The sequence below is a fragment of the Mauremys reevesii genome, linkage group 2 (assembly GCF_016161935.1).
Source record: "Mauremys reevesii isolate NIE-2019 linkage group 2, ASM1616193v1, whole genome shotgun sequence".
In the NCBI taxonomy this organism is placed as follows: Eukaryota; Metazoa; Chordata; order Testudines; family Geoemydidae; genus Mauremys; species Mauremys reevesii.
In genome coordinates this window covers 192305660-192320823 of record NC_052624.1, presented here as the reverse complement: position 1 = coordinate 192320823, position 15164 = coordinate 192305660, and the positions used below count along the sequence as shown (strand labels likewise).

The window sequence follows — 15164 nt, the reverse complement described above, 5'->3', positions numbered from 1 at the left end:
GATGGGGGAGCAGATGCTGCCCAGGGAGTCCAAAATTGCCACTGGGGCTGCCAGTTGGGCGCTGGGGGGGGGCGGGTCTTGACCGAGGCTTTCTGGGCCTGACCGGGGAATGTCTGAAACCCCTGAAGCTCTCCCCGACCTGACTGAGATCACGACAGCCAAGGAGGAGCAGTGCGAGAATGGAGCGAAGGGGTCACCGAGTCCTTTGGCAGTGCCATAGGACTGGTGCCATAGTGAAGAGTGGTGCCGCGGTGGAGACCGGTGCCGCGATGAGGGATGGTGACGTGTGGTAGAGCAGTGCCACAAAGAAGGGCAGTACCGCTCCGGTGACTGGTGCTGCGCTGGAGAGCAGGGCTGCGAAGCGGATCGGTGTCAGGCCATGAGCCAGTGACGTAGCAACAGCTGACGCGGGGGTTGGTGTTCCATATGGCGTCGGTCCGAACGGTGCCGCGAGGTCACTGAGCATGACCTGGACCTCGAGCGGGACCATGTTCCAGCAGTCAACAGCGACCTCAAGCAGGAATGGCTCTGAGGGTTGGGACTGTAGGACCAGCGCCACGAATCTGACTGGTGCCGTGAGTCAGACCGGTACCTAGGATGGCGCCGGAACTCGGAACGGCGCCCGGACTCCGAGCAGCATGGAGATGCTGGTCTGGGGGCTGACAGTCCGAACATTGCCGATTTGCCCTTGGATGGTACTGGCACACGGGCCGGGGGGCTGTCATTTTGATAAGCCCTCTGGCAGCCTTGAAGGTATCCAGGGTATCCGAAGGCAATGTCATCTCTTCCACTTGCATGGTCCCTTGTGCTGGGCTGGCTTGCTGCTTGGACAGGGCCGGAACAACTGCTGTTATTTTATTTTAAAATAATTAAACTAAATGTCATGGCTTTTACCAATCTGAACTCACAGGTGACTCTGTCAATCACATCTGTCCAAAGGGCAGACTGTTGTGAACTAATATGTGCAATTGTATCATCAATTCTTTCAGAGGCTCACACTTAGCAATAAACCAGGTCTAAGTAGTAGCCCAATTTATAGCATGGCCATAGTCTGATCTTTTGGATCCAAATAAAAACTGAATTGACTAAATTTTTTTCATGTTCATACAGTATACAGTGGGGAGAGGGTATTTTAAAAAATATATGGGAACTATGTAGTTACAATCTTTTTCTATTGTGCCACCAAAGACTTATATTACTGAGGTACAATATTTCAGCAACCATATACTTGAACCCTGAATCATGTGGACAGATCCTCTTATACTGTACCTGTTAGTAACTGATGTGAAGCAGAGTAGCAACATGTTAAAGAGACCAATCAGTTCTTTCTGCAGTTGTTGCCTGACAGCAGTTTGTATGTCATCTGTTTCATCCTGCTCCTGGGATTCAGGTCGTACCAGAAGGTCTAACAGTGAGCTTGAATTCTAAAGAGGGAAATAATATTAAAATCTTCAATTCCTATCCTAATACCCTGTCTACTGAGATTTTTTTTTTGGTCCACTTGTTAAAAGTTAAAATGTAGTTTAATAATTTCACTAATGAATACTTCTTTTAAAAACCTGAAATGTATAATTTTCTGTTAGGTCTGCCAGTCTACTAAACAGTACACAAGAAAAATTCTGATCATTAGGTCATAGTAAACTGCATTATGAATCAGTGGTATTCAAGATCATGCAAATGTCAGATGAATTATTTCCCTGAGATTCCAAAAAGCATGTGAAAAGTACACACATGCAATTGAGATATTAGTTCAAATTATATCCTCCTGTTTGACTACATTTCCTGAAAGACTCAATTTGATGGCTTTTAGTTGTTAATATATTTTATATTTAATGGGCTCTCTTTCCAACAGTGCTTAGGGTCTCATTTAAAGAAGATGGAGTGATCCGATTTCCATAAGTAGTCAGATTTTCATAATAAATGAGAGCAATGGGAGCTGCTGGATGCTGAATACTTACTTTTATGCTTAGATTACATTTCATTTGTACTCTTTAAAAAGCAGATGATATGCCCTATGCAGGATCTCTTCCAAGGTAGAAAACCAAATAAATTATCCTTCTTTTAGGCCCATGTAGTTTAGAAAATAAAGCAACTGATACCTTATGAGCTCAAGCACCTAAAAGTACTGCAGACTTCATCCTTGGTTAATAGTATTTTAATATCAGTTTTTCATAGTATCACTTCAAAAGAAGTTTTATTTACAAGCTACAGACAATCAGCATCCAGTCCAAATAGAGAATGTATTACCACCATTTAAGTAGTATCATTACTACATAGCCATAAGCTTAACGCTGAAATCATAGAAGTATATGAGTAGAAACCCAATAGTATCATCTGGCAAAAGCAACACTTGCCATCAGAAAAGTCATTGACACAACAACAAAAAAGCAAAGCCTTTTACAATTGTTTGATGTTAAATCATCAAAATATTAAATGTTGTGGTACAGACTACAAGGTAACCTATCACTACTAATGATAAATTTAATTGTAGTTCTTGATTTTGTAAAAACAATATGATTTTCTTTAAAGCAGCAGAAACTGCTTAGCTGTTTTCTACCAGGAATGCTTTAACCAAAAGCAAACAATAACAACAAAATCAAGATACATTTTAAAGTCTTTATTTGTGGATGGTTTGCAGCTATATCATTTTGTGAAGTCTGCAATTTATATTTTCCCCTAGGTATATTCTTACATGTTTAAGCAGTACCTCCAGAATCCACTTTAGATGTTCTGCCTCCAAACTCTTCTTCTGTTCCCTAAGCAACTTGTTTAGAAAACTTAAGACATCAGCCAAAAGCTTCTCATCTTCTGTAGAAGCTGGAAGTACTTGCAGAAACCTTTGGTACAAACAAACAATATAACTATAGATTTCACTTTCATATCTGAAGCACATGACTTGAGATCTGAAATTCCAACATGATATAAAATATCCATTAATATAGCAACACTATGGACTTCTCTATAGTAAGGATTAAATTTAGAGATATGAACAGAAGTAAAGACAGGGAAAGAGCTATTAACACTTAAATATACTACCAAAACTAACTACAAGGGAAAAGAGCTGAATTAGCTGCCTTCATTTTTACAATTCACCTTTTAAATTCAATTATTTTAGTCATTTATTTTTTAGATTTTGCTCCTTTTCTAAGTTTAAGTTATATATACTTGGCAACTAAAAAGTAAATTCCTTTTTAACATATCTTTTTTTTAAAATACTGAAAACAAAGGATCTTTTCTTGTCACTTTATTCTGTAGAGAAAAGTTTATTAGGAAAACTCCAAGTATTCTATACATCTTAAAGCTTAGATACTCAATATTATAGGGGCAGCTGGTAACAACCTCTATTTAGGTTGCTTAACATTTTCCATTATGTAAGATTTTTGACCTTTTCCATAAGAAGCTATCACATTTCCATTGTTTGTAGCAGGCCTTTACTATTTAACAGGGGAAATCCTCTCACAGAGAAGTGCTTCTTCTTTGTTCCAGGCAATTCCATTCAGATTTAGCTCAGTTCTAAAGTGTTCAAATTATCATTTTCCATCTCACTTGCAGTCGTCAGAAAATTTTGGCAGCGTGCCAAAATTAATGAACATTCCAACACTGGTTAAATCTGTCACAGTAGCATTAGCAACATCAGATACACCTGTGAGCTGCCAGAGTTGCTGCTATGTGGAAGGGGATCAGGGAAGAGAAGGGGGAAAGCCAAGCTTTCCCCCCCACAATCCCTCCTGCCTACTTCGCCCATTCTCAGCTCCAGAGTCCCATCCCATCTCCCCACCATGCCCAAAGCAGATAGGACAAGAGCTTCTTCAACTCCTGCATGCAGGGAGCCAAGAAAGAGAGATAATCCAAACTTTCCCTGGAGCCACTGCCTTCCTCCTCAACTCCCAGGGAGAGAAATTACTGAGATGGGCTCCACTTGTAACACTCCTGGACCAACATATGGCCCCAACAGTCCATTCTCATAGGGCAGGAGCCTCCCCCATGACTGGGTTGGGAAGAGAACTATCTGGGCTCTCCTCAACCGTATTCTGGACCCAGCACATGGTGCCAGCAGCCCACACTGTCCTCTTCTGGACTAAGATACAGCTAATGTACTTAATCCTGTAGTTCAAGAAGTAGCAGTCTGTGCTGCAGTCATGAAGGCTATGGGTTCAAATCCTGTTGATGATGCGGAGCATGTGTGTTATACATAGTCAAGAAAACTGTTGCTCTTTGAGATGTGTTGGTCATGTCCATTCCATTCTAGGTGTGTGCACGCCCACGTGCCTGGTAGTCAGAGATTTTTGCCTTACCAGTATCCACAGGGCCGGCTGTGGTGCCCGCACGATTACGGCACTCAAGGGTTGGTATATCAGGCACCACCAGCCCTATGGCCTCTCAGTTCCTTCTTGCCGGCAACTCTGGGCAGGAGGGGCAGGTTATGGAATGGACATAAGCAACATATGTCGAAGAACAACAGTTATGAAAGGTAGGTAACCATTTTTTCTTCTTCGAGTGCTTGCTCATGTTGATTCCATTCTAGGTGACTCACAAGCAGCATCAATGGAGGTGGGGTCAGAGTTCACAGTCTTGCAGCTTGCAGCACTGCTCTGCCAAAGCCAGTGTCGTCTTGAGCTTGCTGGGTAAGCACATAATGAGACACGAATGTGTGGACAGACAACCAGGGAGCGGCCCTACAGATCTCTTGGATTGGTACCTGTGCCAGGAAGGCTGCTGACAACGCTTGTGCCAGCGCCCTCCTAATATCCAAGGTGTGTAGCCTGCGCTCCTCATCTGACGCTCGAGGCTTTGGAAAGAATACGGGTAAGTATATGTCCTGGCCAGGATGAAACTGGGAAATAACCTTGGGCAGAAAGGTTAGGCGCAGTCCAGGGAGCATCTGATGTGGTCCGGCACCCTGACTACCCTGTGTAGGTCGTGCCTGTTGGGGATATAGACCAACGCCAGCCACGCTTGCAAAGGCCAGAGATGGAGCTGAGCATAGCTGACCACACCGTGTACAAGACCACATTGGGCAGCTCCGAAGTAAGCGCCCTGATCTCGGACACCCTGCAGGCTGACGTTCCTCGAGAGAAACAGGAGACAGTAAGAAGCCAGAGGCCCCATGAGCCTCGACAGCATGAGATTCAGATCCCAGAGAGGGACGGGATCCTGGATGTGCAGGTAGAGATGCTCCAGACTTTTCAAAAACCATGCCATCATGTCATGAGCGAAGATCAACTTGCCTTGGAACGGAGGATGGAAAGTCAAGATAGCGGTCAGGTAGACCTTGATCGATGACAAGGACAAACCTTGGAGTTTGAGGTACCGCTGATAATCCAGAATCTCCTGCAGTGGGGCCTGCTCATCCTGGATATGCCGTTCTGAGGCCCAGCACGTGAACCTTTTCCATTTAGCCAGGTAAGTTGCTCTGCTGGAGGGTTTCCTGCTACCCAGCAAGACCTGCTGAACATGGGGTGAGCATGCCCATTTCTCTGTGCTTAGCCATGCAATAGTCAAGCCGTCAAGTGCAGCACCACCAGGTTCGGGTGCAAAAGGCTGCTGTTGTTCTGGGACAGCAATCCAGCCAGAGGGGCAGTTACAGCAGGGCAGCTACTGAAAGGCTCAGCAACATGTTGAACCAATGCTGGCGAGGCCATGTAGGGGCTATTAGGATAATTCTCGCTCTGTTTTGCTTGATCTTCACAAGGACCTTGTTAATCAATGGCACTGGCGGGAAGGCATACATCAGCGCCCCCCACCACAGAATGAGAAAGGCATCTGATAGGGAGCCCCTGTCCATCCCCAGGATCAAACAGAACATGTGGCATTTTCTGTTCTGCCTGGATGCGAAAAAGATCCACCTGGGGAGTCCCCCACTTCTGGAAGATTATGCTGACCACCTCTGGATGGAGCAACCACTCATGGCAAGATGAGAAAGTCCTGCTGAGGTGATCTGCTGAGACATTCCTTGTTCTGGTCAGGTGCACGGCTATCAGAAGAATGGCATGCCACACACAAAAATCCCAAAGGCGGAGAGCTTCTTGACAAAGACCCGAAGACCTGGCACCACCCACATTGCAGCAGTATTGTCTGTCAGGATCTGCACCACCTTCCTCTTCAAGTGGGGCAAGAAAGCTTGGCAGGCCAGGCGAACCACTCTGAGCTCTCTGACACTGATGTGGAGGGCCAAATTGTTCCGCAACCAGTGGCCCTGGGTGCTTAGCTCACCCAGGTGGGCTCTCCAGCCCAGGTCCAAAGCATCGGAGCCCACGGTTAGCGACGGGACAGGATCGCGAAGGGAACTCCCTCCAACACCGAGCCAGGGTCCAACCACCAATCCAGGGAGGATCTGATATGGTCCGGCACCCTGACTACCCAGTGTAGGTCGTGCCTGTTGGGAATGTAGACCGATGTCAGCCACATTTGCAAAGGCCGGAGATGGAGCCGAGCATGGCTGACCACATATGTACACATGGCCATGTGGCCCAACAGCAGCAAGCAGGTGTGAGCCATGGTGAGTGGGTGGTTCTTTACATGGAAGATAAGGTTTGACACGGCCTGAACACGTGCTTCCGAAAGGAAGGCTCTGGCTCACATGGAGTTGAGAAGTGCCCCAATGAACTCTATTCGGTGAGCTGGTGTTTAGGTGGATTTTTTTCTCATTTATTAACAGGCCCAGGTCACGGCATGTAGAACACACCAAATCGAGGCTCTTCTGCACTTGCTCCCGAGACCTGTCCTTGATGAGCCAGTCGTCGAGATACAGAAAGACCTGGATCCCTCAATGTTTCAAGTCAGCAGCCACTCCGGGCTGATGAGAGGCCAAAGGGCAGTGCCGTAAATTGAAAATGGCGTCCACCCACTGTGAAACGAAAGAAACGTCTGTGACCTTAAAATATGGAAATAAGTAAGGCCCTACCAAATTCACAGCCATGAAAAACGCATAATAGACCTTGAAATCTGGTCTTTTATGTGCATTTACCTTATACTACATAGATTTCATGGGGGAGACCAGTGTTTCTCAAATTGGGGGTCCTGACCCTTAAGGGAGTTGCAGGGATTATTTTACAAGATTATTTTAGGGGGGTCATTGTATTGCCACCCTTACTTATGTGCTGCCTTCAGAATTGGGCAGCTGGATAGTGGTGGCTGTTGGCCAGGCACCCAGCTGTGAAGGCAGAGCCCCGCCAGCAGCAGTGCAGAAGTAAGGGTAGCAATACCATACCATGCCACCCTTACTTCTATGGTGCTGGGCGGCCAGAGAGTGGAGGCTGCTGACTGAGGGCCCAGCTCTGCAGGCAGCAGTACAGAAGTAAGGCATGGTAGGGTGTTGCTATCCTTACTTATGTGTTGCTGCTGGCAGGGCACTGCCTTCACAGCTGGACACCTGGCCAACAGCTGCTACTCTCCAGCCGCCCAGCTCTGAAGGCAGAGCTGCCACCAGCAGCAGCCCAGAAGTATGGATGGCATGGTATGGTATTGAGAGTGGTGGCTGTTGGCCATGGTAGCAGCAATGTGAATTTCCTAATAATTTGTCTCCATACCCTAAAACAATAACGAGACATCCCTAAGCTTCATTCAGTGCACATACTAGGCACAAAAGGGGACGAAATTAAAGTTGTCTGGACAACTATAAATCTGGAGTGTCCTAGTTTGCAAGTGCTTGACTTTGCAAACAAAATAACATTCTTTTAATGTCAGAATTTAACCTATATACCTTGATACACTGCTTTGTAATGAGGTGACTACACTTTTCACTTATGCTTACCTGTTGAATGCTGTTTGCCAAGCCACGCCCTTCGAAGTGGTCCTGCAAGAGCCAGTGCTAAATTTTAAAGCCAGCTTGTCATTTAGAATATAAAAACTCATCCTAGTCACAGCAGCTCTAACTTCCCTGTGGGACACGGCCTGAATTACTGCATTAAGACAATCCTGCAGTCCAGTGGTTGTGTGTGTTATCTTCAACGTAAGAATGTCCTCTGAGGATAGCTTTAATGTGTCTAAAAATCTGAAAAAGAAATAAAGGCATAGAATGACAGTTAATAGCCTGCATCTTTTAAAATGATTTTAATAGCCACTGATTTCTCCATTTTTCTTGTTCTAATGAGCAAATTAATTGTGAACCTCTTAGGTATTCATTTTGATCAATCATGTCTTTAAAAAAAATTAACCCTGAGTCTTGAGAATGCTTGGTGGACTACAGCACCCACACGAGGAAATAAGGAAACAGATCAACAGAGCCAGACGTGTACCCAGAAGCCTCCTACTGGAAGACAAACCCAAGAAAGAAACCAACAGGACTCCACTGGCCATCACATACAGTCCCCAGCTAAAACCCCATCACATCATCATCATCTCATCTACAACCCCATCCCACTGACAATGACACCACACAGCTTCAGGCAGAGCAGCAGACCAGTCCACAGCACAACAGACAACCTACCAACTGACACTCACACACACACACACACACACCACACACCAGAGTAACTCTAAACCAATCAACAAACAAAACAACCAACCCCAACTGCCAACAACACCACCACCACCATCACAGGACCAGATCAGCACCAAGATCACAGACACCACACACACATTCACACCACATGCACTTCAACCAATGTGTAATATATATGCCATATGCCCCAATGCCCCCTACATCTGACAACTGGACAAAGTCTGGACAAAGGACAAAAAGAAAACAATGACAATAAAAACACAAATGGAGAAAAAATAAACAAAAACTGTAGGACCTCCACACAAACCTGGCACAACAGCAACAACAAAACTACAGGCCAAACTTTAAAAAAAAAAAAAAAAAAGAAACTCTGCTGAGAACTGCTGCATCTGCAATCTGCAAACCATCAGCTCAGGGCTCAGCAGGACTCAAAGAACTAAAACTGCTCATTAATTGTACATCCTCCCTTGCCTCTTTCACTCCTTCACTTCAAGAAACAGGGCTCTCTCTCCTCCTCTCATCCTCTCTCTCCTTCTAGCTTGCTTCTTGCTTGCTTATATATACCTGCCCCAGGAAATTTCCACCACTTGCATCCGAAGAAGTGGGTATTCACCCACGAAAGCTCATGCTGCAAAACGTCTGTTAGTCTATAAGGTGCCACAGGATTCTTTGCTACTTCTATGAGAATACTCTTATTTTCAACAAAGTATACTAGAAAGAGTGTGCATAGATCAGTGTGCATTTGCCTATGGAAAGTCACCATAAATATGACTGTCCTGCCATAAAGATGATGATGTTGTTAGTGGCTCCGTGCCTTCAAAAGTCCTAAAATAGATGAAACTTCCAAGGATAGCTCCGTCCCCATTCTAATGGAGTCCACAACTCATCATCAGTTCCTCTGCTTGTCCAGCCAATCTACTGAGTTAAGGTAGCTTTATACAATACCCCCGTTTCACCCCTCATGAAAATCACTGGCTTCTCTGCTGAATTTGCAGATAGATGTATCAAATTAATTCTATTTTTGGTAGTGATTTTCATGATGTGGACATCTGAGAGATGAACTGAAACCAAAACCCTCTCACATACAATCTACTGCTCACAAAACATTCAATAGCAATGTCGTCTGGCATTATCAACATGCACAATGCCACTTCATTATGCCCCCTCTAATGAGTTTCAATATAAATGCACCTTTGGAAAAGCCTCAGTTTGGTCAGCTCTGTTCCTTCCTTTCCCCCCTCTCCTTTAGTTAAAAAAAATTCTGCAATGTTCATAGATGGATAATAAGACAGAAAAGTATCTTATCCTACACAAGTTAAGTCATTGTTGAGATGAACAGAAACTGGAAGAACTATTTAAAATATACAACCACACCCTGTGACATATGTGTAGATAACGCATAAGGAACTAGGTATGTATACTGAAAAGGTGCAAGTTAAGACAGGTCACCGGAAGGTGATAAACAGATTCTAGGCAGGAAGGGGGTACTAAACACTTCTCTCTCTGGCAGATCTTTGCGTATTTTATGCTTCTGGACCAACTCAATCACCATAAAATAAATGTACATACTTGGGGACAGGCTCTGTTTGCTGTCTGGGTCAGGTGCAGGCCCAAGGATTTACAAAAACAAAGGAACCCCAAGATAAGCATCTGAACAGGGGACCTCCTGCGGTAAGGGATCATATTCAGAAACTGCATAAAAGCAGCAGAGAGGAGATGAGATTTCACCCTTCCCCAAGGAATCAAGATGATAGTGAGTTTGCTTCATGGAAAAATGGATCTCAGTCAAGCTTGGTGAAAATGCTGAGAAAAACTTTGGGTAAGAAACTTCTTTACACAGGAAGATAATGTATTAGTTAAATTTGGGTTCTAGAAAGCATGTTATGATTTTATTTTATATGTAACCATTTGTTCCCAATGTTCTTATTATCATTTGAATCTCTGTTCTTTGATAATAAACTTATTCTTGTTTTCAGTATAAATATATATCTCAGTGCAGTGTGTTAAGTAGACTGGTGATCCTGAATTAAAACTAGTAAGCTGGTATGTACTAGTCCTTTGTGACTAAAGTATCAGAGTCCTCAAAGTGTTCAACAGATCATGGACTGGGCACTCCAGAGGGATGCTTGGAAGACTTGCGGGTTGGTGCGTGCCTATTGCTAACCTGTACAGTGAGAGCAAGGCCTGAGAAGGTAGTGTTTGTTTTGCCAAAGGCTGGCGGAGTCAAGGAACTGATCCACAGCAGGTACAAACAAGGCTGCCTCACGCTAAGGGCAGGTGGTAGTAAGATGCCTCACAGCCTTGGGTAACCCTGGAAAGCACCACAGATACGTAAGCAGATAATTCAGTCCTACTAAATAAATCAAATGCCCTTTGAGCAGAGCAAACTTGTAGAATATTTAAGCTCTGCAAAATACTCCAAAATATAGCAAATTTAAGCACTTTTAAACATTATGTTAAATATAATTAAAGTGATATGAAGGCTAATTTCTTGTCAGACCAGTATGGTCCTTCATGTATATAAAATTAACAGTTTTAAGGAAATTCCATCCCAAACAAACGAACAGTAGATGAAGAATTTAAGTCAAGTGTTTACTTCAGCAGGATATAGGACGCCCTAAAACCAAGATGAGCTGCCTCATGTTCAGCAACACTTATCTTTAAGGCTTAACCCTGCTCCCATTGTAATCAAAGGGAATTTGTTTTTCAATCTATATAAATGGGAGTAGGAGCAGGCTCTAGATTTATCACAGAGCTGCAATTCAGATAAACTAGCAGCCCCTGACAGCATTTTTCACAACCAGCTGCTATGTGATCCTTTACCACTTAAAATTATAGCAATTTTGAACCATAAAGAGTTTGGATTACAATGCAATATAAAGTCAAAGGGTATTTAACCTTGAAGGAAGGCTACTTCAATTATATTATGATTCAATATAAAGATATCATGACTTACGCCTGTGCTTCTGTTTCATAGTTCACCAGTTGCAATAATTTATCAATCCCATGATACCATGACAGATTCCAAGCCATCTTAAGCATGTCAGACACAGGCTTCGAGGTCAAGCAGTCAGAAGATAACAGCAAAACAACAGAGTTAGGACTAACTGCATGATGAGCAGTGACTCTGATTGGGAGGTGATACCTTTAGAGAAATTGTATTGAAATATTCAGTTATAACATGACATTCAGTCTTTCAACAAGGTTTTTTGAAAGTCTGTGGGGCTAGAAAAAAGTCACATTTACTATTTAAGAACACAGAACACAAATATGTCCTTCCCTTCACAAAAGCATCCTCTAGTCTGGAAGCTACAAGTTCCCAGACTAAAGGATTCTGTGTGAAGAAAGATTACTCAACTATGAAGAAGCCCATTTTTTTCCTTCCAAAATACTGAATACAGAGCTTAAAAAGGATTTTCTTACCACCACCACCTATGTGTAAGAGAGAGAAAAACAAGGGAAGAACTATACTTTGTTTCCATCTCCTTTGGCTAGGAAATATAGTCTGCTGTCTGGGCTGGCATATAGGAACACCATAGAATTAGGTTGCTAAAACAATTGGAAATTTAGCTTCTCATGTACTACTACTCCTGCCACTACAGAAATGCAAGTTCACTAAAAGGCAGATGTTTTATTTCCATCTATAACCTCTTTTTCAGTAGGTCTGTTTCTGAACATTTTCTACCAGCATGACAGTCAACAAGACGATATCAACATGGTCAAAATATTAGACAATGCAAGACTCAAAACTTGAGCCTCTGGGTAGAAACAAAAGAATAACTGAAGGGAAAACACTTCAATCACAATCCAACTCCCCGCCCCACCCCCAAAAAAGAAAACCACTCGAAGATGCTCAGAATGAAAACATTTAAAGCATGCAAGGACTACACATGTATTGTGAGGTTTCCTATTACTTATTGATTTCCATGTAAACGTACTCAGTTTGGAAGGTTTTTTGTTTTGTTTTAAAATGATAGGCCCAATATTCACCCTGACCTCTGATAGCCAAGCTGGAGTTTCTCAATCTCACACAGCTTTATCAACAACAGATCTGTAGTTCAAACTAATCCCTGAGTCACAACTCCATTAACTTCAGAGCTCACTGATACTTTCAAAACCTTAAAAAGAACAGGAGTACTTGTGGCACCTTAGAGACTAACAAATTTATTTGAGCATAAGCTTTCGTGGGCTACAGCCCACTTCAGACGCATAGAATGGAACATATACATCTCCTCACTATATGTTCCATTCTATGTGTCTGATGAAGTGGGCCGTAGCCCACGAAAGCTTATGCTCAAATAAATTTGTTAGTCTCTAAGGTGCCACAAGTACTCCTGTTCTTTTTGCGGATACAGACTAACAAGGCTGCTACTCTGAAACCTTTCAAAATCTTATTAGCCTGAACTGAAAAGTTTAAATGGGCGAAAAAATTATAAACTTTACGGTGAGCAAATCTGATATGGAAACCAGAGCAGGGCAAAAAGTATGGAATACCAAAAATGTCATTTTAGTCACTTTTTCAGATAGACTCCTTTTTAAAGTGATGCAAAGGCCAACCATAGCCTAAAATCTAGGTTATGTAAACAAAGGCAACTTTGTCAACCTCATGGTGGGAGTGGGGGTTATTCAAATATAAAGTTGGTGTTTTTTTGTTGGTTTTTTTTTTATTAAAACAAATAGCCCTTTAAGTGTTAGCAATCTAAACACTAATAATATTCTGGTGCATGAGAACTTGAAATTCGTTAGAAAGTGATTATTAATCAAAGTGAAACTGAGCGGTATATTTTTGTTATCCAGGCTGAGAAAACAACAAAATCTATGAATAGTTAAAGCCTCGTGCTGATTTTAGGGGGACTTTCACGTGTTTACAACTCCCTTTAGGATCTGGTCCTTATTGAAAAATAGGTTAGATCTTTAAAATTCTTTTAGTTTTAATAGTGTTATATATTATTACAGTAGTAACAAAGCTAAGGATATTGCCTAACAACTGATTTGCTCTGACTGCTAACTATTATGCAAAAACATAATCACTTCACTGTAACCCTCACTAGTTTGCTTTTCTCCATCTATTGCCTCTCATCATATGCTTAGATCGGGGTGGACCAACCTGTAGCTCCGGAGCCACATGCGGCTCTTCAGAAGTTAATATGTGGCTCCTTGTATAGCCACCAGCGGTGGAGCTACAGGTGCCAACTTTTCCAATGTGACTGGGGTGCTCAATGCTCAACTCCTGGCTCTGCCACAGGCCCTGCCCCCACTCCACCGCTTCCCATCCCCTCCCCTGAGCCTGCTGTGCCCTCGCTCCTCCCTCCACCCCCAGCCTCCTGCATGCCACGAAACAGCTGATTGGGAGGTGTGGGGAGGGATGGGGAGGCGCTGATCGGCGGGGCTGCTGACATATTACTATGGCTCTTTGGTAATGTACATTGGTAAATTCTGGCTCCTTCTCCAGCTTGGCCACCCGCTTAGAGCTGAAGTTGATGCAAAAAAATCAGAAATTTCTTTCACATGCATCCATTAAATGCATAGTGCCTACCACAATGGGCCACTAGTCCTTCTGCAGCCAACAGTATTTTGCAGTATTTGCAGCTGACAACTTTGATATAAAAGCTTCATATTGATTTACCTATAAAATAAGCACTTGAGCAGAACACACAGTTAACATAACTCAGAATTCCAAGTGTTTAGCATCTGAGGATTCAATCCTGCTTGCAATTATGTCCATGCTTATCTTTGCACTTGTATATAATCCCACTGACTATCCCATGTAGGTTAAACTCCTGCATAAGAGTTTACAGGATCAGAGTTTTTGTTTGCTGTCATCTGCAGGTCACAATGGCAAACAATATTCCTTCAGCTTGAGTAGAGCTGAAGTTATAAAAAAATTAATCAAATTTCTGATCAATTCAGTGAAACAAATAGAATTTTCATGTCTACTAAGTAAAATCTCATTGATATAAAAGCTTCATATTGATTTATCTATAAAATAAGCACTTGGGCAAAAAAACACAGTACCATTGCTCTTTATAACACAATGTTCAGAAGCCACATAGATGACTAGGAATAGGGTGACCGGATACCAAGAGTGAAAAACCGGGTCAGGAGGTGAGGAGTAATAAGTGCCTATATAAGCAAAGCCCCAAATATCAGGACTGTCCCTATAAAATCAGGACATCTGGTCACCCTAACTAGGACAGTTACTGCAAATTAACAAGTAAATGGAAAAAAGAGAATAGTAAGGCTAATGCATCACAAAATATATTTTAATTTACTTTGAGAATTTTCTTTCAAAAGACCCAGTTACCACCATTCTTTTGTGTGAATTTCAAAATGTACAGATTAGTGAGTTTCTATTGTATCTATATTTTTTTATCCCAGGAACGTATTGGTCCCCAACAGTTGGCAGCATATAGACAAAAATGAAGTTAATTGTAAAGACGCTTACCGTCTGACAATAGCTACAGGCAAGCTGAAAGCAGGTAGGTTAGAACAATTACTGGATACAGCATCAGACCTGCAAAAAGAAAGATTCATTACACAGTAGTACTAGACTGAAATTAATCTTTAGCTGCTATTTCCTGACTTAAACCCTACTTTTTCTACTAAGGCTCCATGACTTCATAATTCTGATAGTTATCTTTTTATTTCCTTACTCCTTTCTGGGTCTTCACAGGATATTTCTGAACAAACAGTATATTCATATAATATTATTTTGTTAATA

The 15164-nt window shown here is 42.7% G+C and overlaps 1 protein-coding gene across 9 annotated transcripts in view; it reads right to left on the bottom strand.

The window, feature by feature from the left end:
- The window catches only part of RTTN (rotatin), a 163620-nt gene that overhangs the window by 91271 nt on the left and 57185 nt on the right, over positions 1 to 15164 (bottom strand). For 8 of the 9 annotated variants that reach the window (XR_005594099.1, XM_039524718.1, XM_039524716.1 and 5 more), the window contains 5 exons: positions 14889 to 14957; positions 11400 to 11588; positions 7754 to 7993; positions 2693 to 2837; positions 1270 to 1424 (listed from right to left, as the gene is read on the bottom strand). Coding sequence is in view for 8 of the 9 variants with exons in the window: in XM_039524718.1 (XP_039380652.1) it covers positions 1270 to 1424; positions 2693 to 2837; positions 7754 to 7993; positions 11400 to 11588; positions 14889 to 14957 (798 nt within the window). In the remaining variant the exon portion in view is untranslated. The remainder of the gene's footprint in view (positions 1 to 1269; positions 1425 to 2692; positions 2838 to 7753; positions 7994 to 11399; positions 11589 to 14888; positions 14958 to 15164) is intronic. The other variant, XM_039524714.1, reaches the window with a different exon arrangement.